Raw genomic sequence first — 23,165 nt, 5'->3', positions numbered from 1 at the left:
TGACCAATGCATCCATTCTTGACGCTCAGACGATATTTTCTGCAACTACCTCTTCTCTCCAGTTCCTTCTCCTTCTTCTCTCCCCTCTTTCCGTTCTGCTTTTATCTCATATCGCCTTCCCTACTTTTCTCGCATCTTATCTCCATCCCACTCTTCTCCACTCCTCTTATCTCCTTTCCTGTCTTAGATTTCCGACTCCACTGCACTATTCTCTCTTTTTTCGTTCTTCTCTTTTTCTCTCCTTTACTCTACTCTCCACTTCCGTCTTCTCGTCTCCTCCTCTCGTTTTCCTCCTCTTTTCGCTTCTTTGTTCTTTTTTCCTCATCTCTCCTCGAATCTTTTTCCATTCTCCTCACTACATCTCCTCTCCTCGTCTATCCTATCTTTCTTCTCTCCTCTACTTTTCCTCTTCTCCTTTCGCTTTCTCTTCTCCTCTCTTTTGTAACCTTTCGTTTCCTCTCACCTCTTTTCCTTACTGTAGACTCATCAGGGATGAAATACTAGAAAACCTATTTTTTTCTTTCAGAAATAATTTTGTCATTTGCGATATAATAGTGATATTTTTAATACTTTTATACAATAATACTTGTTTATATTTCTTTCGCGTATTTTATAAATATCTATTGTGCATGTGGCAACCCTGAAATTGAGCCTAACTCTGCACGCAACCCACCAACGGCTTGTGTAAATTGGGTTGCCTAGTTTAAAATGTCGTTGTCCTAAAACTTTTAAGAGACACTGTACAACCCACCAAATATTAAACTACAGCATTACCTTAGTCCCTTTTCACTCCAATAACCAACCAATGTAGTTTCCTCATCGACTGATAATTACAAAGCAAATGGTAAGCATTCTTGGAACATTGCGTGATACGACTAAATCCCTCAAGGTCTCTCTATTATACTGTAACAGTCAAGCAAAACGGGAAATTATTTTAATTTCATTGTTAAAAAACATAACATGGAAATATACTCTGCCGACAGCAAAAACAAAACACGAAGGTAATATGAAAACAACAACAGGGGGCCCTGGGCAAAGTTCGCAATTAATTTTGTTGAAATATAAAAAATTTCGAAATAATAATTGAAGGAGAAGTTTTTTTTACGTTGAACACTGGGGCATTTCCTGCAACTATAACTACAACCAAAACTCCGTTGTCTGTGGAAACAAGATCACAGCCATTTTCTGAGCTTGCTCTAGATGCTGGAAGGCTACACAGCGGTTGGCCGCTGGAATTTTGTGTGGAGGACGAAAAAAGTTGGGATAACAGAGAAAAAAAAGGATTTTTTTTAGTGGAAATTCCTCTTCTTCTTGAATGTTAACCACGCAAACATCTCTGAAGGGAATTAATGAAGGTGGTCAGGGAGGGTGTTTTTACGTCACCCGGAGGAGTTTGAAGAGCTGAAAGCAAGCACAAACTTTTGAAGAACTTGTAATTACTTTATAGTTGGATCTGGTCTTACGGCACCAGATTCCAAAAGGCAAAATGTTAATTTCTACTACTTTTATTAGCTTGATGTAGGCTGTTCGGTCACGTAAATAGATTTCAGACGGAAGCGACAAGTGACATGCGACATCTGTCGCTTGGGAACAAGCCGTTCACACCGTAGCGGCATGACAGGTCACAAAAGCCGCGTGTCGGTTCGGTTTAAAATCTCCCTTATCCGAAACTTGTGACTCGTGAAATGTAGCTACTATAACCGACACTGCATAAACGTCGCTGGTCCTGAAAGTATGAGTTTTTTCTTAAAGTCCACTTTATGTACACGTTGGCTAATCGGGACTGAACCTACAGCTAAAGTGGGATCCGAATCACTGTGTGCCTCCACGTGATAACCCCTTCATTACAAGGCGACAGCTTTACGTCATCGGGAGATATGCTAATGGGGACGGGACCTACAGTTTAAAGAGAGATTCAAAGCACTGCGCAATGTGCCTCTACCGGGGATCCAACCTTGGACCTCTTGGCTATAAGGTGACTGCTTTACCACTACGGAAGATAGGTTAATCGAATCTGGACACATAGTTCAAATCGGGATCCGAACCACTGTGCAAGGTGACTCTACCGGGATCGAATCCTGGACCTTACCACTAGGCTAGAAGGAAGCCTTGTAACCGATATGGAAAGAACGACATGCCACTGGTAAATCAACCTCCCGCACAAGTATAATACAATGGACAGTAGGTTCTGTCCTAGGTTCATAGTGTAAGTAGTTACGCAAACTACGTAGTTAAAAGCATTCTTGTCGCAGACCTTCGGGAGAAACACTTCCAACATTATTGTAATGTCAAGATGCTATCACGAGGAAATGGCTAAAGCTGAATAAACGCAGGAAAGGATTACGAGTCCCATAAACTACACATCTTAATTGTTGCCACCGTTCTTGGTAGTCAGATTATATTCAGTCAAGATATGTCCTTCAGGAGAACCTTCTCACTACCGGTGGAGGACAAGAACGCCTTAAATGCACCAACAAAGCCTTGGCGAGCAAATTAATGGCATGTATTTCTTCTGTACTGTAGGAATACAATTACACAGAGAAATGTAATGCCTTGCAGGATGTAACACTGACATGCGTATAATCCTCACCCGGAAAGAGAACAGATTTTACAAGGTCGCCGGATTCTTTGGTTGACTTATATTTTTGCAAAGTTGTACTTAGAATGAGGAGCTGAGGTGGAGCAGTCGCTAGGACGTCTGGCCGTCAAGCGGGAGATCTTGGGTATTCTTGCCAGTAAAGTAGTTGTATTTGTGGTGGGATAAACTCAAGAAAGTATGAACCCCCCCTCAAGCAGATTTGCTATACTTAAAACTATCTTAACATGAGCATATGAGCTTTTTGCTCAAGTGTGAAACCCCCGTATAATCCAAGATTTTTGTGAAAAAGCCCTCATGGATTCCATGAGAAAGTATGACCCCCTCAGATTGATGAGGCTACACTTATAAAAGCTACTTCTGTGAGATAAATTTGTTAAAAATATGCCCCTCTTGTGGCCATACTTAAAACTAGGCTATCCACACACATACACATGCATACACCTACATACATATACACATACACACACACACACACACACACACATACACACACACACACACACACATACACACACACACATACATATTTATTTCTAGTTTAAGTTCAATTGGACACCAGCTTCAATTTGTTTATCTAATATTAAAACAATGTAATTCTTCTAGAATTGCTCCGTGACTCTCTCATTTCTTACATCATAAACATATGATTTTTCCCCTATGAGAATAACGCTACATATGGTGTCATCAGGTAAAGCCTCATGGAATTCACAGATAATTTTAATGTTTGTTCTGTCATTCACCACAACTTGTTTTCTTTTTGAAGTGTTGATTACAAACATGGGTCTCTGTGTCTTGAATTCATCTGGTGAGTAATACATGTCAGTATTGCCAGTAGTGACCCTTTTGAAAGCCGAAAATGCCTCATATAATTTGAGAAAATCATCCTTGGACATGTCTAAATTGTAATTTTCTCTGGGAAATACCTCATTTCTGCCATTTTTAAGATATATGTTCTTGATGTTGCAGCTATCAAATTTACTTGAATTTTTTTCCTGATTGTTGTGTCTCCCAGTCTGAAACAGTACCACCACAAAATCAGGCATGTCATATTGAATACTGGAGAATGAATTTGTAGCATCAAACTCATAATATGTGCCAGATGCAGGCTTCTGTACGCATTGATATGTGTAAAATTGCAGAGGAATTTGTGGATTTTTTAGGATATCAGCTTTGTATTTAAGAGCATAGCTGGCCTCATATTCAACAACAGGGATTCTTAGCTCCATAGTCTGAATAATGCATTTGCCCTCATCAGGTAGGGTATTGGGCAGAGCTTCTCCTGTAGGGTTTATCGCACTGTACCTCATCAAAGCATTATTATCATTTGCAGCTCTTCTAAATGTAATTCTTAACCCACCCTTCCACATGATTTCTTTGTAATCTGAGAAGAATCCTGGCAACAGGCGCATGGGGAACAGCACAGTATGATTTTTAGATAATATCTTATCACCAGCTTCAAAACCACCGATTTTGTAGTAAGAAGCTTCTGTTTTGGATAATTTTAGTGTGGCCAAAGCCGTGGAGGTAATGCCGGGATAATCTACTCTGTTTATAACAACACCATGCTTTCTGATCTCAATTTCAGAGAACAGATGCGGCACAAAATTGTCTACCAATCTTATATTTGAATTTGCCGGATAATCTGTTCCATCCAGCTTTACAACATCAAATTTGATGTATAGATCTGCTCTGTGGGGGTGTATAAAGCCATCCCCTACATCAAGATCAACCTCTATTTCTGTGTTGGGTTGATTTAAATTTGCAAATGTCCTCCTGTTTGGAGGGAATGATTGTAGCTCATAACTCTCAATATTTTCCATTGTATGTATTTTTATTTAAATGTTAATCTCTACGATTGCAGTTGTTGTGGCTCCAGCAAAATCAACTAATTCTTCTTTTTCATTAGTGACCATCAACTCTATGTAATCTATTCTATTATGGCACACGGGAAAATATAATGTTGGGGATGGATTGTAGATGATTGGCTCCATGAATTCGGAATTAGGTTTGAATGTTGCAATGATGCCGGTTTGTTTGTGAGTGCCTATGCCATTTGATTTGGTGATCATACCCTCAGCCACATTACAGTGAATATTCAGAGTCTCTATGGCTAAGAATTTGGGTATATTAATAGCAGTGTGTTTGATGGCCGGTTCAAGTTTTGTGTTGTTCTCAAATCCTAACAGCTCTCCTATAGTACCCAGATGCACTGTTTCTGTAGCAGATACAATCTCTACTCTGTGAGTGACAGAATTTTGAGTTAATACTATACCTCTGGGTAATTGAGCATTTAGAGTGGACAGATTATATTGCCCTGGAGTGATGACAATTTTTTGTTCCCCTACTGCAATTGTATTGTTGTGGTGTGTAATATTAGGGATCAGGTACATGCCATAAAATGCTCTGAGAGCTATTGTTTTGGGGTACACTATGTCATCATGCAATTTGAGTTTCAATATAGAATTTTGGCTGGTGAGATGGAATACCCCCATGATGTTTTAAATACCACAAGGCTTTTTGAAAATTTTCAATTGATGGTTTATTTATTTGAGACATATATCTGAGAACGGATAAACACAAATGTCCGCAATTAACATCTTTGAAGTTTTGAACACGGGCATTATTGTAATAAAGATTAGTTGATTTTAGATATTTTATTAAATTTTCAGGAGGAACACCTCCAAATGAATCAAACACAAATGCCTCATCGTTTAAATATTTAAGATAACAGATCCAGTGAGTGCCCTGATTTTTGTACTTATCCAAATTAACAATGCCACACTCTTTGTTGAGTGGTTGTTCCGGTAAAGAATCAGACATGTACACACCTCTAAAATGTTTGATGCCCAATGGCTTGATTAAAGCTTCAATATCTTGGTTTGTAAGCGGCTCTTGTTTTTTTTAAACTTATTCATGGCTCTCTTAACACCTTTGCCTTTTTTCTCCATTGCCAGGTTATGGCGCCTCTGCTCATCTAATTCTGCCCTATTCTTCTTGGCATCTATTACTGTTTTTGCTATGGCAGCTGATCCCCCAGCCAAGCTCCCAACAGCCCCGAGAGCAGCTAAGATGGCAGGGATAGTAAATATGAATCCCCCTGTATGCAATTTTTTCCTTGATTGCTGTAATTTTTTTAATTGGGGGGTACTAAGCAACAATTTCATACCATGTCCCTTTGCAATACAAGAGCTTTTTTTCTTGCGCTGCTTTTTGGTCAAAAGACTATCAATAGTTTTAAGAGATTTGAGACCTGCATAAGGTATTTGATACATAACACCCTTGGCCTTCATTGTAGGTTTATTATATACATATTTACAACCCCCACCCCAGTTTTTGTTTGGTGCTCATAGCTATGGTGGTTCCCAATGCTGCTATTTTTTCACTCAAAGAAGCATCTTTGCTTACAAATCTACCAAATGCAGCCTCTTCTAATTTCTTGTCTGCAACATGTCTCTTGTCAAGATCAGAATGTGTGTTGTATGCTATGTCATGGTCTCTACAAGCAGCATCTAGGGGATTTACACCAGGATCCCCTCTGTTTAATCTATGATCCAATTTTGTGCCTGGACCACAATACTGATAGCCTGGAATATGTAGTTCAAATGGCAACTTGTTTATAATGTCATTAACCAGGCCCCGACCCTCAGAAATATTCCAAAATTTAGGTGGTAGAGTATTAATAATTTTTATGAGATATCCAATCCCCTTAGGGTCATTCACTATAAAATTAGACAATTTGGTGCTTATCATGTCCATAATTCCAACCTTTTCATTGTAAAAATTGTGGTTCCCAGCATTTTCCTCCCCAGCTATCACCAATAATCTGTCTACAAGTTTCCTGACATCATCAACCCAGACAAATTCTTTGGGCAGGGTGTTGTATTGTTTGATTCCACTGCCAGTCTTGATCTGTGACCATATGGGCTTGATTAAATTATTGTATTTTGCCCCACTGCTAGACTTCACTCTTTTTTGTGTGGGATCATTGTTCTGGTATAGAGCATCTGATTTTATTAATATTTCTTTGTAATCCTCATAATCTTGATCTGTATAGCTGCCAGGCCTTTTCCTAGTTATCAGTTCCCACAACCCAGGTGTTCCGGGGTACTTAACAAAAGCACCTTTTTCTCCGAGACGAGATTCTGAATAAACAATGATATCATCTCCCATAAAAGTTACTCTGAAATTACCGATTCTATGTATGATGCTGCCATCAAGCTCTGTGTCAGCATATAAGCCAAACACCTCATCTTTGTTGTCTTTAGGTGTGGTTAAATATTTTTGAGCAAGAAGACCCAATTCAATAGGATCCAGAGTAGCTTCAATTCTTCTAGGAGCAACAGGACTAGGTGTATGAATACTGGAAAGTGGGGTGAATGGATAATCTAATATGTTCCTAGCAGCTACAGGCACAAGCTCTGTGATCAAATCTTGATTTTGCTCTGTAACAGTTTTGATATTCTTACCTAAATTATTAATAGCATCAATGACAGGCTGTTCTGTTTGTTTGTGTTTTTCATAAATTCCACGGTTCTCTGATTTCCATCCCTTAAATCTTTTTACAAGATAATCTCTTAACTTAAGATCATCAATGACTGGTCGTTTCATGGTTGTTTATTTATGTCTCAACGTCTAGAAAATCGTTGATTTTATTTCTGTATTTGCCAGTATTAGGTGTTCTTGTCATATCAATTGTGACAAACCCATAACTGTCCTGATTCCAGCACTTGCTGCAAAACTTGGAAAAATCATTGTAGCTCAAGTCCCCACCTACATATTCATCATGTATGTGTTTGAGGTTGGTATGGTCTTGATGAAACACACATATAAAATTGCTGTTGTCTCGGATCAGTTGCTTCGGAATTTTAGAAAAAGTCTGTGCCAGGTAGAAGCAGTCAATGTTTTTGTGCCGGCCCTGTGTAAAGAAATTCCTAACCTTGTTTTGATTATCCAGTATAACGTCATCAAACACAACAACAGAATTATCGAGACATTCATGGAGTGGCTTAACATTTGATTCAAAAGTGGCAATATCCAATCCATCATATAGCTTCATCAGCTGCTGATATTTTAATTGTTCCAAGCTCTTAGAGAAAACATACAAGTGCCTGTTTTTCCAGTCTAACCAGTTGGGTGCCAATAAAAAATTATCAACCATTAGTGTAGTTTTACCACAAGCAGATGGCCCAACAATAAGACACCTAATATTATCAGGCAGCAAGTTGCCATTTCTTTTATTTTGCTGTTCAGGTTCTGGCAGCCTTTTTATAACATCCCAGGTGCTCATATTATCACTTTGTCTGCATCGATCCAGCTGTTTTCCGGATGACCCAGCCATTTGACAAGTAACTTGTTGCCTTTTCTGCGGATGATTTTTTCTATGAGATATGTGTCAGGCTGTTTAGTTTTGCTGAGTTCTTGTTCATAGAATCTGCCTTTGAGAATTTCTCCTCGGTGATCTTTTATTATATATGTGTTAAGGGTCCCAGGTTTAACTTGAACCACTGTAAATAATTCGGTGCTCCAGTTTCTCGTAAAGCCTCTTTTGAATAAGTGCTTATATTTGCTGATTCTTACTTGGTCACCCACCCTGTATTTGGCCCTTCTTGTTGTTGGCTGGTATCTAGGATAATAAACAGTCCTGATCAATTTTTGCTCATCAGATGAAGTTACTTCAGAGGGTTTCATGTTGATTGTGGAATGGACCGAGTTGTTATATTTATGTAGAAGTTCTGGAAGAATATTAATCCATTTATAATTACCTTGGAGGGTAAATTGTTTATACATAAGATTTTTTAAGGTTCTGTTGAATCTCTCTACAATTGAGGCTTTGAGGTCACTGTAACTCGAATAATGTTTTATTGACTGGCTTTTAATAAATTGTTGAAACACTGAATTATAAAATTCTTTGCCATTATCTGTTTGCAAATAGCGCGGTGATCTTCCTGAATGATTGATGATTGTCCTGAAGGCTTCTGTAACACATTTTCCAGTCTTGGATTTGAGTGGCACAGCCCAGGCAAATTTTGAAAATGTATCTATGACAGTGAGTAGATACTTGTAGCCCTTGTTGATTTTGTCTAAGTTTTTCAACTGCCCACTTGACAACTCAATCAAGTCGCTCTGCCATAAATCATCTATGCCCTTTGTGACTACTGGGAGTCTCTTAAAATTATGTCTGGCTTGTCTGTGTAATTCATCAACAATAATTTGTCTAGACATAATATGAAAACAAGAATATTGCAACTATGGGGTGTTCAGCAGCTGAGACTGCAGGATTTTCTAAATATAATTTGTCCCCTATTTGTATTTTAAATTCCAGAGTGCCATCATCTTCAACATAGGCTGTTTCTAATGTATTGGGATCTGTAAAATCCTCTAACTCTACACTGGTGATTTTCACTTTGTTCTCAGCATTTGTTATTGATAAGGTAGGGTAGTGATGTGCCTGTGGTTGAAGCCAATATTTGATCTTGATTGGTCTCAGTGTGCCCCCAACAAAAAACTGGTAATAAAATTGTGCAGGGGACAGCATATATATTTTGCCACCTGGTGTAAATGGTGAATCATATTCTTTGTTGGGGATACTGTACAATTCAAGAATTACTGTATGTTTTGGATTCTCGATTATGCCTGTTATTTCTTTTTCTGCTGTGAGCAATCTGCTTGTTACAGATTCAAGGTGCTCATTGATGGTCCTAACAACATCATCATGGCCTGGCTTAATTTTTATGTCCACAACGAGTTTCTTGTATTGTTGCACAATCTCTTGAAGCTGGGTGGCAAAAACAGACAGGGCATTTGCTTGATTGGATTCCATGGTCCCTAGCTGTTGCTTGATATTAGCTACAATTTGTTGCAAATTTTCAACAACTGCCAATTTTGAATTTTGAGCAGTAAGATCATGGACCTGTCTTCTGATATCCTCAAACAGGGCATGCAGTTCATTAATATGTTGATTTGTTGGTAGAGTGGCCACTGTCTGAGTGAGTTGTTTGATCTCTGCCTGGATATTCTTGATATCTTCTGATTTCAATATGCGATTCACTGCCCTCTTAATATTTTTAAGTTCCTGTGATGTAGGAAGATTTGATACTGTATTTTGTAAAAATTCAAGTGCCAATTTTACATTGTTTAATTCAGAAGCATCAGCCACATTTTGCATAGCATTTTGGAGCAGAGCTATATCTGCCTGAGAGGGTGTGGATTGTTGTAAAATTTCAAGTTTTGTTTGGATATCATCGATCAAGTGATGAAAATGAGATAGCTCAGATTCAGTGTTGAGGTTTTCAAGTTTTGTGATCTGTTGCTGGACACTGACAAGAGTATCTACAATTCCAGGCAATCGGGATTCTAGTACATTTGTCAAATCACTTTGCACTGCTGCTATTGTACCCTCAAGATGGGTTATGGAACTTTGAATTTTTCCAAAATCTTCATATGTTTCAAGTTGCAGCTTAATATTTGCTACACTCCGAGTTATTGCATTCAAAGCATCAGAAGATGGCAAGTTGTTCATAAAATTTTCAAGTGTCTCAATTTTTTCTTTAACCTCGGCTATGGCATTGTTCAGAGGATCCAAGTTAGGTATTTGGAGTGACTGAATCTGTTCTTTTAGAGTGGAAATCACTAGATCAAAATCTTCTTGTGATTTTATGCTTTTGACAATTGTTTGGAGCTGTGCCTGGACATTATTTATCTGCTCTTCCAATTGTTGTTTCAATTGCTCGGAGTTGGTGGCCTGGGTCTTAAATTTGGCTTGAAGAGCTGCTACAGCCTCTTCTAAACTTTGAAAATTATCTAATGTTGCCAGATCAGTATATTTCTGAAGCAATAATTTGAGTTCAGAATCAATTTTGAGAAGAGGGTCCATGCATTGTGATTGTAAATTTGTAATTTCTAATTGAAGACTGGCATTCAGTGTGGTTTGTAAAGCTTGTAAATCACTTCTTAATTTCTTGACTCTGACATCAAGCATCAGAATCTCATCACTGTGATCTTCATGTCTTGTATGGCCAAATATATCATTAGGCATTTTGTTTTATTGGTTATTTATTATAGAGTATCTGATTCTTAATTCTATAAAAAAGGGTATGAGCTTGTCATAGGATCCAGGGACTTCAATATATAAGCAGTCACCAGCAGAAACAGTATATACAGTGCCAGAAATCATGTTTGAGTGCTTGATTCTATAAATATTTCTCCCTACTGAAATCTTGACATCACCCTCAGGGGTTGTAATAAATTGCAATTGCCCACCTACAGGTAATTGGTAATGATTTAAATTATTGTTAAATATGTACAATGTTTTGCCTGTTTCATCATCATCATCTGTAAGTATGCTGTTCAGATGAATAATTAACAAGCCACTCAGTTTAGACATTACAGATTGTAAATCAGGAGAGGCTTGTGGTGTCGGCAGGTCCATAATAGCCTGTTTTTTGAACCCAAATAAGTTCATAGGCATGTTTATTTATTTCAAATCATGCTCTGTAATTGGGCATTGTTTCCCATTTTTCAAATCACAATGCCCCCAAGGTAAAGTATGCATGCCGCATGATAAAATGCATCTCTTATCATCATGTGGATCCAGAGCCACTTTTCTTACAATATTGCTAGTCAGCAAGTGATTCTCACTCTGAATTCTATTTTCTGATGTTCTGATTGAATTCTGTGATTTGATGCAATTTTTATAATCTTCAAATTGGAGATCTTTTTCAACAGTCACTCTGCCAATGCCCTTGGCTTTTTTGGCAACAGCGCCACTACATGTTTCAAAGCTGTACATCTTGGCACTTAACCCAGCAAATTCCACAATAACATCACCAAGTGTCTCATCTTTTAACTTGCCAGGCACCTTTTTGTTGTGGGGTTGAATTATTGTATGTTCACTGGTATCAAAGTATTGAAGCAATTCAGGCTGTGACATATCTTGATAAACATCTTCTGTTTGAATATCAAGAATAAAACTATCCGTGTCCATGTACAATAATTTTACACGATCACCATAAAAAGGTTTCAGCACATCATAATACAATATTAACATATGTAATTTGGACAATTCCAATATCACAGCCCCTACATAAATAGGTTTATCAAATTTGATCTTTGTTTTCATCATGTTGAAAAGTGCCATGTGCTCATCATAAATTCTTCTGTAATTGAAGTTGGGCTTTGCAACCAATTTTTTGCTCCGGCTGGGGTCAGTAATTATTTTAACATCGGTATGTTTCCTGACATTTTCAATTGTTTTGCCATACACTGAATTCACCATCAATTTAAACAAGCTCTTATCAAATTGGCTCTTTGCAGATGTTCGAAGCTCCGTGTTTGTGTCAATATATGGTTTCAACCATTCTGAGTGCCTGAACCTTAAGACTTTGCCAATTTTGGTCACTTGAACACCATGCTTCATCAGGAACTGGAGGTTTTTGTAATATATGACATATCCCTGTTTCGGCTCCAGAGTCATCATGAGCTTCTTCTGTTTAGAGCCAGGTGGGCACCTAACCTCGGGAATTGGGGGCAGATCAGAAAATTTATTGTGCAAATCATCAGGAATTGTCACATCAGCCTCTAAGATGAGGCCATGTTCACTGTCATCAAAATCCTGAAGATCCTCAATATTGAAATCTTCGACCCACTCAAGCTCTGCATATGGCAGTTTATCCATCATGGCGTGACCATAGAGGTTGTTTGCATCCACATAAAGTATATAATTTGATGGCCGTGTTGCATCATAATCAGGAATATATTTGTTATTTGCTCTGGCATATCTCTGGGAACATTGCACCATCCCCCCTCTTATACATTCCTCCATAAACAGATACTTTTCTTGATCGTGGATTAGATCCAATTGCTTTTTGGTGTTGAAAAACGTTGCAGCCCATGCTAGACCAGGGGCACTGTAAAAATACACTGGGTCCAGTCCATAATTTTGCATAGAAGATTTTCTGAATGTTTGCAATATATCAGTTGAGAGAGTGACATCAAGTTTCAAATAAGCCATGTGATAATCACCAAATGTCTTGCATTTAAAACTGTTCCACATCAATTTGGCATGGTGATAATCTTCATCAGTAATTCCAGATCCTCTGATTTTGCTATAAAATGCTTCTTGTGGTGGCAGGGAACACTCATCAAATTTAGAAAAATCTGTAACATAGTCGTATGGATATACACCCTTCCGCCTAATTAATTTCAGGTCCTGATCTGGAAACGAGGCACGTGTGATTTTCAAGTCATCATCAGATAATTGAGAGGCCAGTGTAGCCAGGCTAGCAGGTAAAAATCTGTAAGAATCAAGAAATCTTATGTGAATAGGAACACCATCAACTTTAATTATCTTGCTAATAGATATATATTTCTCATCATTTTCAGCTAAAATATTTAAATTCTGCTTGTCAAACCCCTCGTACCTGATCAGATGATGGAAATCATAATTGGATGCTCCATGGCAAAATATGGGGATAAATCTTGGTCTCTTGATCTTAATATTACAGCTATTACACAGGGCCATTAAGAATTTACCATCTGTATGAGAATGGTGATGTACCTTGATATTTGTATCTGAAAATTCACAATCACATACCGGGCATTTTTCTGCTTTGTTGAAATCCTCAATCTGTTCCTCTGTTAAAAGCAACATAGGCTTTGATTTTAATAAGATGTTAGATGCTATGTCACGGCACACATTTTCTATTCTATGTGCAAATTCTTTGATGGCATTTGGTCCCTTGTATGAATATTCTTTAATAACAACACCATCCCGTATAACCATAAAACAAAAGCTGGAAGGTTCATGTAACTGGTATGGTGTACTTGAAGATTCTTCTGGATCTGGGCTACAGAATGCAATAGGTTTGAGGTTCGATTCGAAATCACAGACAATATATACAGGGTGTTCCAACAAGGCTTCATACTTTTTGAATTTGGCATTTTCACTTGGATTGGGCATCACCATATGAACAGGTTTATGGTTCCCACAGTATTTCAGATGCTCAATTAACTTGTTTTTAGCAATTTCTGCACTCTCTTCACAAACACCATTCACCATTTTTCTACCATCAAATACAGTTAAGCATCTTCTGCACAACTTAAATATTTTTTTATATTTGTCTAGTTGTGTTCTCACTAAAGCTTGAAGATTATGTATTAGAGTGTAATGATATGTGCCGTCCCCTTCAATTAGGAGCAGATCAATCGGAATAGCAGATTCATCATCAATTGTACTGATTCTGAGAGGTGCTATCGGGCAATTGCCAGTGGAACAAGTAAATACATTAATAGATAATTGTTTGCCATCGATGTGCCTGGCCCTTTTTTCAAATTTATCAATATTCTGAACTGACATTGGATATTCCAAACCCTCCATTACATCGTCAAAAAGATGTTCATGCTGTTTGGAATAACTTATTCTCTCAGGATTCCTTGAAACTGGAAACAAAGCAGCTAATATACACCACAAAAAGCATTTCTGGTCGGTATTTTCTATATTAACCACGGCTCTTTTGTTTTTGATATTAGCAGGCAATGGCAGATATGTAGATCCTTGTAATGGGCTGAATTCAGAAATATTAACATATAACTTGTGTGATGAACCGCATAGGCTCCATCCGGACTCTTTTGCCGCAAATTCAGAGTGTTTGATATTCAATTGATTTATCAAGCTGCTTATTATTGTGTCTGAATTTGCATTTGAATATACAGGTACAGTTTCTGTTATGTGGGGCTGTGTAAATTTTGTGCCATTTGGCTTCTTATATTGTACAAACAATTTGAGGGAGAGCTTATAAGAGCCATTTTGTGCATTTAGAATTGCCTGGAGATCAGAATTTATACTGTTCAAGAAATTCTCAATGTCACATCTTGGCTCTGATACAAACCGGTAATCCCTAAGTTGGGCATTAAAACTGCTACGGATAGGTTCATGGCGTGGCTGCTTTGCTGCTCTGGCATTAAGAGGTGCTTCGTGCCTTCTTTTCAGTGCTTGTGAGGGCAATGTTGATGACTGTGCAGAGCAAGTATTTTTATGTATATATGTGAAGTATTGCATGTTGTATTTTCTATTGCATTTGGGGCAAATTTTTGTGGGAGTTTTGTATTTGTCTGGATTACAAATTTTTTGATGCTTGGCCCAATTAGAGCTGGATATATTCTTATTGCATTGATTACAATATTTTTGATTCGGCATTTTTGTTGTTGTTTATTATATACAATTTCCTGGGATTCAATTCAAAACTTTATACTGGATAAAAAATATCAGTTGGGTTCAGCACTGTACTTTGTGTGTGTGTATGTATATATGTGTGTATACACTTAATATTTTTGGCTTTGGTATTTATATACAATTTCTTGGGGTTCAAATCAAAACTTTATACTGGATCAGTTGGGTTCAGCACTGTGCTTTGTATGTGTGTATGTGTGTATGTGTATTAATATTTTTTGGCTTTGGTATTTATATACAATTTCTTGGGGTTCAAATCAAAACTTTATACTGGATCAGTTGGGTTCAGCACTGTGCTTTGTATGTGTATGTATATATAACCTTACTTGGATTATTCCGCCAAATTATATGCTTCAAGTCTCCTATACTTTGGTGGAGCAGTGGGTTCCACTGCCAATCCAGCAATGGTGAAGAATCTGCACTGTACCCTGGCTTTTATAGTTTTACAGAGCCAATAGAAACACTGTAGGGGTACATTCAGAAACATGAGCTATTCTCTAACATTTTTGCCGAAGTACTTTCTTCTGAATGCACATCCCGTTTTTCCGCTGCGCATACATGCAATCCGTACCGCAGCGCCTCCACGCTTAGGGGAGCGGAATTGTCTGGAACTAATCGATGCAATCCATACCGCAGCGCCATTGCCTCCCGGCGCGGCGGTGGACAACTCTGGAACTAATCGATCAGAATAAAACTGCCGGAGCTCGCTCTAATAAGACTCAATGCGGGCAAATAGAACTGTGCACCGTGCGGAAAGTATCGATCCTACCGCTTTGGGGCCGTCATGCGCACATATTGTTCAAGTATTGATCTTATACTTTCTCGGGGCTTGATTTTATATATGAACAGATTACAACAAAGAAACTGAATGTAACAAATGCAAAATATCCCAGTTTCTATTCAATCCTTTTATCTGAATTGAAGAAACCAACAATTCACATATCCCCATACCGCCGTATGCTTGTCCTATTATTTTACTAATAGGCAATGTTCTTGAAGAGTCCTAATAGGCAATGTTCTCAAAGAGGCCTAATAGAACAAGATACGGCGGTATGAGAAAATATGTAAATTAAAGATATTTTAGTAATATACGACGTCTAAGAAAGGAATATTCAGCTCCAAAGTACTTTGTTTATTGCTTGCTACCATTTCCCTATTACTGGCAAAAGAAGTTAAAAATATTGACATAATGAAAAAAATGGACTTGTTCCCAAGTATTCACCGAGTTCAGGCATTTGCACATAGATGGGTCTGTTGTCACGGAGCAATTCTAGAAGAATTACATTGTTTTAATATTAGATAAACAAATTGAAGCTGGTATCCAATTGAACTTAAACTAGAAATAAATATGTATGTGTGTGTGTGTGTGTGTGTATATGTGTGTATGTGTGTGTGTGTGTGTGTGTGTGTGTGTGTGTGTGTATGTGTATATGTATGTAGGTGTATGCATGTGTATGTGTGTGGATAGCCTAGTTTTAAGTATGGCCACAAGAGGGGCATATTTTTAACAAATTTATCTCACAGAAGTAGCTTTTATAAGTGTAGCCTCATCAATCTGAGGGGGTCATACTTTCTCATGGAATCCATGAGGGCTTTTTCACAAAAATCTTGGATTATACGGGGGTTTCACACTTGAGCAAAAAGCTCATATGCTCATGTTAAGATAGTTTTAAGTATAGCAAATCTGCTTGAGGGGGGGTTCATACTTTCTTGAGTTTATCCCACCACAAATACAACTACTCAGTAATGTCCCTGCTTATAGCAGTTCTGGGGTTCACTCAGCCTATAGTAAATGGAAATCTGAAGAGGGTAAAGGCGGCCAATGAGTGGTGATGATATATTCCCTCCACAAATAACCGAGATTGTAAATGTGTATGGCTATACGGCACCCTCCCCCCCAAGAATTTGGGTAAAATGTAATTGACGACTAAAATGTTAATGCCTAAAAAAAAGCTGAAACTGTGCAGAAGCACTCAGTACAAATAAGAACAAAACATAAACTACGCAACACAATGATTATCTTGACCGTGGCCTCAGACACCAGAGCCTCGTTAGCTTATAACTAGGGAGCGTAAGTTGATGAAATGCCATCTTTTGTCTGACATCTCGGACACAATTCCCAAATAAAAACACACAATATTACACTTCGTCTAGAACCCAAAAAAAGGTAATTTTCAAGTGCATTTTTTTCCATTTTTTGCCAATTTTCAGGTTTTAGGTCATTTTCCCCGATTTTCGGCATTTTTCGCAATATTCGGTGTATTGTTTCGTCATATTTTGTAACTTCTTTCATTTTGGTAACGTTCTTTAGTCTTTTCACCAAGGTGAAAAGGCCTATATATATCTCGCAGGATTTATTTTTCTGTACAGTGCCACACAAACACACCACACTACATCACCAGGCAAAGATGTGAGAAATTAACGCATTTTACACCAATTCATTCATTCATCTATGACTTTTTCATAAAATTGTTTAAATTTATTCGGTTGTGAAAATCATCTGTTTTTCTTTTCTTTTTTTCTGTTACCTTTAGTTGATCATTTTGTACGATTAACATTAGGCTATCGTCACCAACCAATAAGGATATCAGCATCTACAATAAACACTAGGTGACGCTTACCTTAAAGAAACATTCGGCGACGTGTACTTCGAAGAAACATTAGGATATCAGCACCTCTACAAAATTAGGTTATCAGCACTATCTCGATCAACATTAACTGGCATTTTTATCCCGTTCAGGTGGTGATGGGGTAATCATTAACTCACGGCAATTCCAAAGAACCTAACTAAACTAGGAATAACATTAAGATCTGATTAGGTTCAAACACACGAATACATAAGTACAAGAATGAACACTCACCCTTCGGCTAGATCCATCCTTGGGTGTCTGGTCAGACGCCACCGTCCCAAATATCGTAGGCTGCAACGAGAAAAAAAATATTATTTAGCAACTATGAAAAGCAGAAGCAATGTAGCAACCTTTATCAAGCTAACAGAAAAGAAACACTTGAACCAATTATGTCATAAGAAACCAGTGTTTTTGGCTGAAAAAGACTAATATTAAGGTCAAGTTTACGAACATTTACACCCTATTTCAGTCTCTACCACAACGAAAAGAATGTGCACAATGAATCTCAATATACGTAATTTGAAACAAAGTTAAAACCTGAAAACAATATATTTTGTAAAAAATTGTAATAACAAAATAAAGTGACAAGCAATTGTATGTATGTAGTTCCTCTGTATAAAAATGTTTGGTTAATCACCACGGCGAGCATGGAATCATGTCTACATGAAATTCTTTAAGAAAGACTCACAAAGTAACATTTGTGTCAGGGCTCGAAGCTGCAGCTGAGTTTCGTGCTGAGCGCACTTTATGCACATTTGGCTAATCGGGACTGGACCTAAAGTTTAAAGTGGGATCCTCCAAACCAGTGTGCCTCCACCTGGTATTGAACCCGGGACAAGGCGACAACGATACCATTACGTAACCTATCGTAAATCTTGCGACATAGACATGATCCGCTGAAAATATATAAGGTAAAATCTGAGAAATTACAAAGAAACTTTAGCGTGGATAAGTGCTATGTTACCTTCTAAAGCAGGGTTTACTCATACACAAACAAAACAGGTCATTGTTCAAGCCCGCGTGAGTTTATATCCTTGCACTATATGCAACCCGGTACATTTCCATTGTATTTCGGGTTGTCTAATCTAAAGGATGTAGACTGGGGATAGTTTGCTGAAGTGCGATCGCTTCTGAATGTTGACCGTCCCAATGTTCAGAAGGCAGAAACCAAAATCTCACTCGATGGCTTCCTGCCGCTCCAGCACTTCTGCTATTGAGGATCTCGCAACGCCATACTTAGGGGCTTTTCTCTCGATAGAAACTGACGTATTGATTTGCACCCCCGGGCTCCTGGCTGAATGTGATATCGCTCTCCGACGACACCACGCAGACTTTGACGAATGAAGACGGCGAGAGTGGCATTTCAGCAGAAGGCTCGTTTTGTCTCTGCTTGAGAGAGATGAAGGGCCAAAGGGAGACAGGCGAAGAATGATGGAGAGAGATAGAAAAAACAGAGCAAAATTAAGAAGATAAAGAATGAGAAAGAGACAAAGACAAACAAGGAGACAGATAAATTGAGAAGAGGGGAAATCGAGAGAGAAAAGGGGAAGTGAATAGAGAAGAGGGGAAATGTAGAGACAAGAGGAGGAATGTAGAGACAAGAGGGGAAATGTAGAGACAAGAGGGGAAATGTAGAGTCAAGAGGGGAAATGTAGAGTCAAGAGGGGAAATGTAGAGTCAAGAGGGGAAATGTAGAGACATGAGGGGAAATGTAGAGACAAGAGGGGAAATGTAGAGACAAGAGGGGAAATGTAGAGACAAGAGGGGAAGTTGTTAGAGAAGAGGGGAAGTTGTTAGAGAAGAGGGGAAGTGGATAGTGAAGAGGGGAAGTGGATAGTGAAGAGGGGAAGTGGATAGAGAAGAGGGGAAGTGGATAGAGAAGAGGGGAAGTGGATAGTGAAAAGGGGAAGTGGATAGAGAAAAGGGGAAGTGGATAGAGAAAAGGGGAAGTGGATAGAGAAAAGGGGAAATGTATAGACAAGAGGGGAAATGGAGAGAGAAGAGGAGGAATGTAGAGAGAAGAGGAGGAATGTAGAGAGAAGAGGGGAAGTGGTTAGAGAAGAGGGGAAATGGAGAGAGAAGGGGAAATGTAGAGAGAAGAGAGGAAGTGGATAGAGAAGAGATGAAATGGAGAGAGGACAAGAGAAATGGAGAGAGACAAGGGAAACCGAGAGAGACCAGGTAAACCGAAAGAGAAAAAGAGAAAAGTGGAGAGGCATAGGGAAATTGTGAGAAGCAGAGAGAAATGGAGAGAGAGAGAGAGAGAGAGAGAGAGAGAGAGAGAGAGAGAAAGAGAAATGGAGAGAGACGAAGAGAAACAGCGAGACAAAAAAGCGAAAGAGACAAATACATAGCAAAAACAAACGCATAGAAAAGAGGCGAGAAAATCTAAGATTAAGAACTAGAGGCAATGTAAAAATGGAAACAAAGGCAAAGGAAATGAAACTGTGAAAAGAGAGAGACGAAGGAATAGAGAGACTAAGAAAGTCAGGGAAGCAAGAAAATGTGCTGCCAACGATTGTAGTGACCGTAGCTGGTAACACAAAGCAATAAAGAATAACTTTAGATTTTAAAAACCTAATAAAATCAATCGATCACTGACCATGATCGACCCAAGGAAAGGACGCTTAGTAAGACTTGGACATGAAAAGACAGTTTAGTTTAGTTTTAATACCTGCAGAGATACTGATACCGACGGACGAACACAGCAAAAAGACTGCAATTCACTCGAAGCAAGAGACAGCAGATTTACATTAGCGACAATTACCGCCGGGGCTACAGCGGCACCGAGTTTCTGTCTCGCCTGGTCCTTCCAGAATTCCTGCCACGGTTGAAATTAGCGTCTCAACTCGGGCTGGGAAATGGCTGCTCCAGAGCTGGAAGATTGTATTACGGCTGGAGGCTCCAGGGGAGCGCAAAAACCGCCATTCGATGAAAGGGGCCACGGCTGGAGAAGAGGTCCATTTCCTCGCAGCAAGACTACCTGATCACCGAGAGAGAGAATAACACTCTCTCGATTACCAGACAGTCTGCGTCCTACGCCATCTAGCGTTACACTTTTCCACTGCTCAAGTTATTCGCAAACAACTTCATCACGTTTTTTTCCGCCCTTAGCTGCATTCTCAACGCCCACTCGAGGCAAGTGGGGCCCTTTCGGCAATGTAATGCAAAGAGTATTGTTTCCTGTGGTCTGCTCCAAAAGTGCTGGGAATGGTCATCACTTTACTCAAGCATTATCTGCGCCGTTCTCTCTACTTTGGTGTTTCATTTCCTTTTACAGCTGGCTATCAAAATATTTCCCTGGCATCGTTTGATATGATCATACAAACGAGTCTAACGCCGCCAATAAGTACAGTCACCGGCAATAAAATAGGACACCTAGATCCTGAAATTCTCTTTTCTGCAAGGCGTTATCTGTGTTGCCTAACTCTACGGCGGTGGTAGAAGTTGCAGGGTTGTTAAAGGTTCAGGAATTTTAATTAAATTCAATTCCGGTCCAGACGAGAAAATCAGCAAGCGTAAATGGGTTCTGGACCGTAAAGAACCTTTTTATCTGCAAGGTATTTCAATTCGGTCCAGGAACATTTTTTCCAGGATGAATTTCAATTCGGTCCAGGAACCTTTTTCCAGAATGAATTTCAATTCGGTCCAGGAACCTTTTTTCCAGGATGAATTTCAATTCGGTCCAGGAACCTTTTTTCCAAAATGAATTTAAATACGGTCGGAAACATTTTTCCAGAATGAATTTCAATTCGGTCCAGGAACCTTTTTCCAGAATGAATTTCAATTCGGTCCAGGAACCTTTTTTCCAAAATGAATTTCAATTCGGTCCAGGAACCTTTTTTCCAGGATGAATTTCAATTCGGTCCAGGAACCTTTTTTCCAGGATGAATTTCAATTCGGTCCAGGAACCTTTTTCCAGAATGAATTTCAATTCGGTCCAGGAACCTTTTTTCCAGGATGAATTTCAATTCGGTCCAGGAACCTTTTTTCCAGGATGAATTTCAATTCGGTCCAGGAACCTTTTTTCCAGGATGAATTTCAATTCGGTCGAGGAACCTTTTTTCCAAAATGAATTTAAATACGGTCGGAAACATTTTTCCAGAATGAATTTCAATTCGGTCCAGGAACCTTTTTCCAGGATGAATTTCAATTCGGTCCAGGAACCTTTTTTCCAGGATGAATTTCAATTCGGTCCAGGAACCTTTTTTCCAGAATGAGTTTCAATTCGGTCCAGGAACCTTTTTCCAGGATGAATTTCAATTCGGTCCAGGAACCTTTTTCCAGAATGAATTTCAATTCGGTCCAGGAACCTTTTTTCCAGGATGAATTTCAATTCGGTCCAGGAACCTTTTTTCCAGGATGAATTTCAATTCGGTCCAGGAACCTTTTTTCCAAAATGAATTTAAATACGGTCGGAAACATTTTTCCAGAATGAATTTCAATTCGGTCCAGGAACCTTTTTTCCAGGATGAATTTCAATTCGGTCCAGGAACCTTTTTTCCAGGATGAATTTCAATTCGGTCCAGGAACCTTTTTCCAGAATGAATTTCAATTCGGTCCAGGAACCTTTTTTCCAGGATGAATTTCAATTCGGTCCAGGAACCTTTTTTCCAGGATGAATTTCAATTCGGTCCAGGAACCTTTTTTCCAAAATGAATTTAAATACGGTCGGAAACATTTTTCCAGAATGAATTTCAATTCGGTCCAGGAACCTTTTTCCAGAATGAATTTCAATTCGGTCCAGGAACCTTTTTTCCAGGATGAATTTCAATTCGGTCCAGGAACCTTTTTTCCAGGATAAATTTCAATTCGGTCCAGGAACCTTTTTTCCAAAATGAATTTAAATACGGTCGGAAACATTTTTCCAGAATGAATTTCAATTCGGTCCAGGAACCTTTTTCCAGAATGAATTTCAATTCGGTCCAGGAACCTTTTTTCCAGGATGAATTTCAATTCGGTCCAGGAACCTTTTTTCCAGAATGAGTTTCAATTCGGTCCAGGAACCTTTTTCCAGGATGAATTTCAATTCGGTCCAGGAACCTTTTTCCAGAATGAATTTCAATTCGGTCCAGGAACCTTTTTTCCAGGATGAATTTCAATTCGGTCCAGGAACCTTTTTTCCAGGATGAATTTCAATTCGGTCGAGGAACCTTTTTTCCAAAATGAATTTAAATACGGTCGGAAACATTTTTCCAGAATGAATTTCAATTCGGTCCAGGAACCTTTTTTCCAGGATGAATTTCAATTCGGTCCAGGAACCTTTTTTCCAGGATGAATTTCAATTCGGTCGAGGAACCTTTTTTCCAAAATGAATTTAAATACGGTCGGAAACATTTTTCCAGAATGAATTTCAATTCGGTCCAGGAACCTTTTTCCAGAATGAATTTCAATTCGGTCCAGGAACCTTTTTTCCAGGATGAATTTCAATTCGGTCCAGGAACCTTTTTTCCAGGATGAATTTCAATTCGGTCCAGGAACCTTTTTTCCAGGATAAATTTCAATTCGGTCCAGGAACCTTTTTTCCAAAATGAATTTAAATACGGTCGGAAACATTTTTCCAGAATGAATTTCAATTCGGTCCAGGAACCTTTTTCCAGAATGAATTTCAATTCGGTCCAGGAACCTTTTTCCAGAATGAATTTCAATTCGGTCCAGGAACCTTTTCCCAGAATGAGTTTCAATTCGGTCCAGGAACCTTTTTCCAGGA

The 23,165-nt window shown here is 38.6% G+C and overlaps 1 protein-coding gene across 3 annotated transcripts in view; it reads right to left on the bottom strand.

Moving 5' to 3' along the window:
- LOC145994793 (ras-GEF domain-containing family member 1B) overlaps nt 1-23,165 on the bottom strand; it is an 802,930-nt gene that overhangs the window by 380,392 nt on the left and 399,373 nt on the right. For all 3 annotated transcript variants that reach the window (XM_083131080.1, XM_083131079.1, XM_083131081.1), the window contains one exon: nt 17,687-17,746. In XM_083131080.1, the coding sequence (XP_082987206.1) occupies nt 17,687-17,746 (60 nt within the window). The remainder of the gene's footprint in view (nt 1-17,686; nt 17,747-23,165) is intronic.

Source organism: Lepisma saccharinum, chromosome 11, assembly GCF_977018435.1.
Source record: "Lepisma saccharinum chromosome 11, izLepSacc3.1, whole genome shotgun sequence".
NCBI lineage: Eukaryota > Metazoa > Arthropoda > Insecta > Zygentoma > Lepismatidae > Lepisma > Lepisma saccharinum.
Note: the sequence above shows the minus strand (reverse complement) of the source record. Positions and strands in the feature narration are given on the sequence as shown.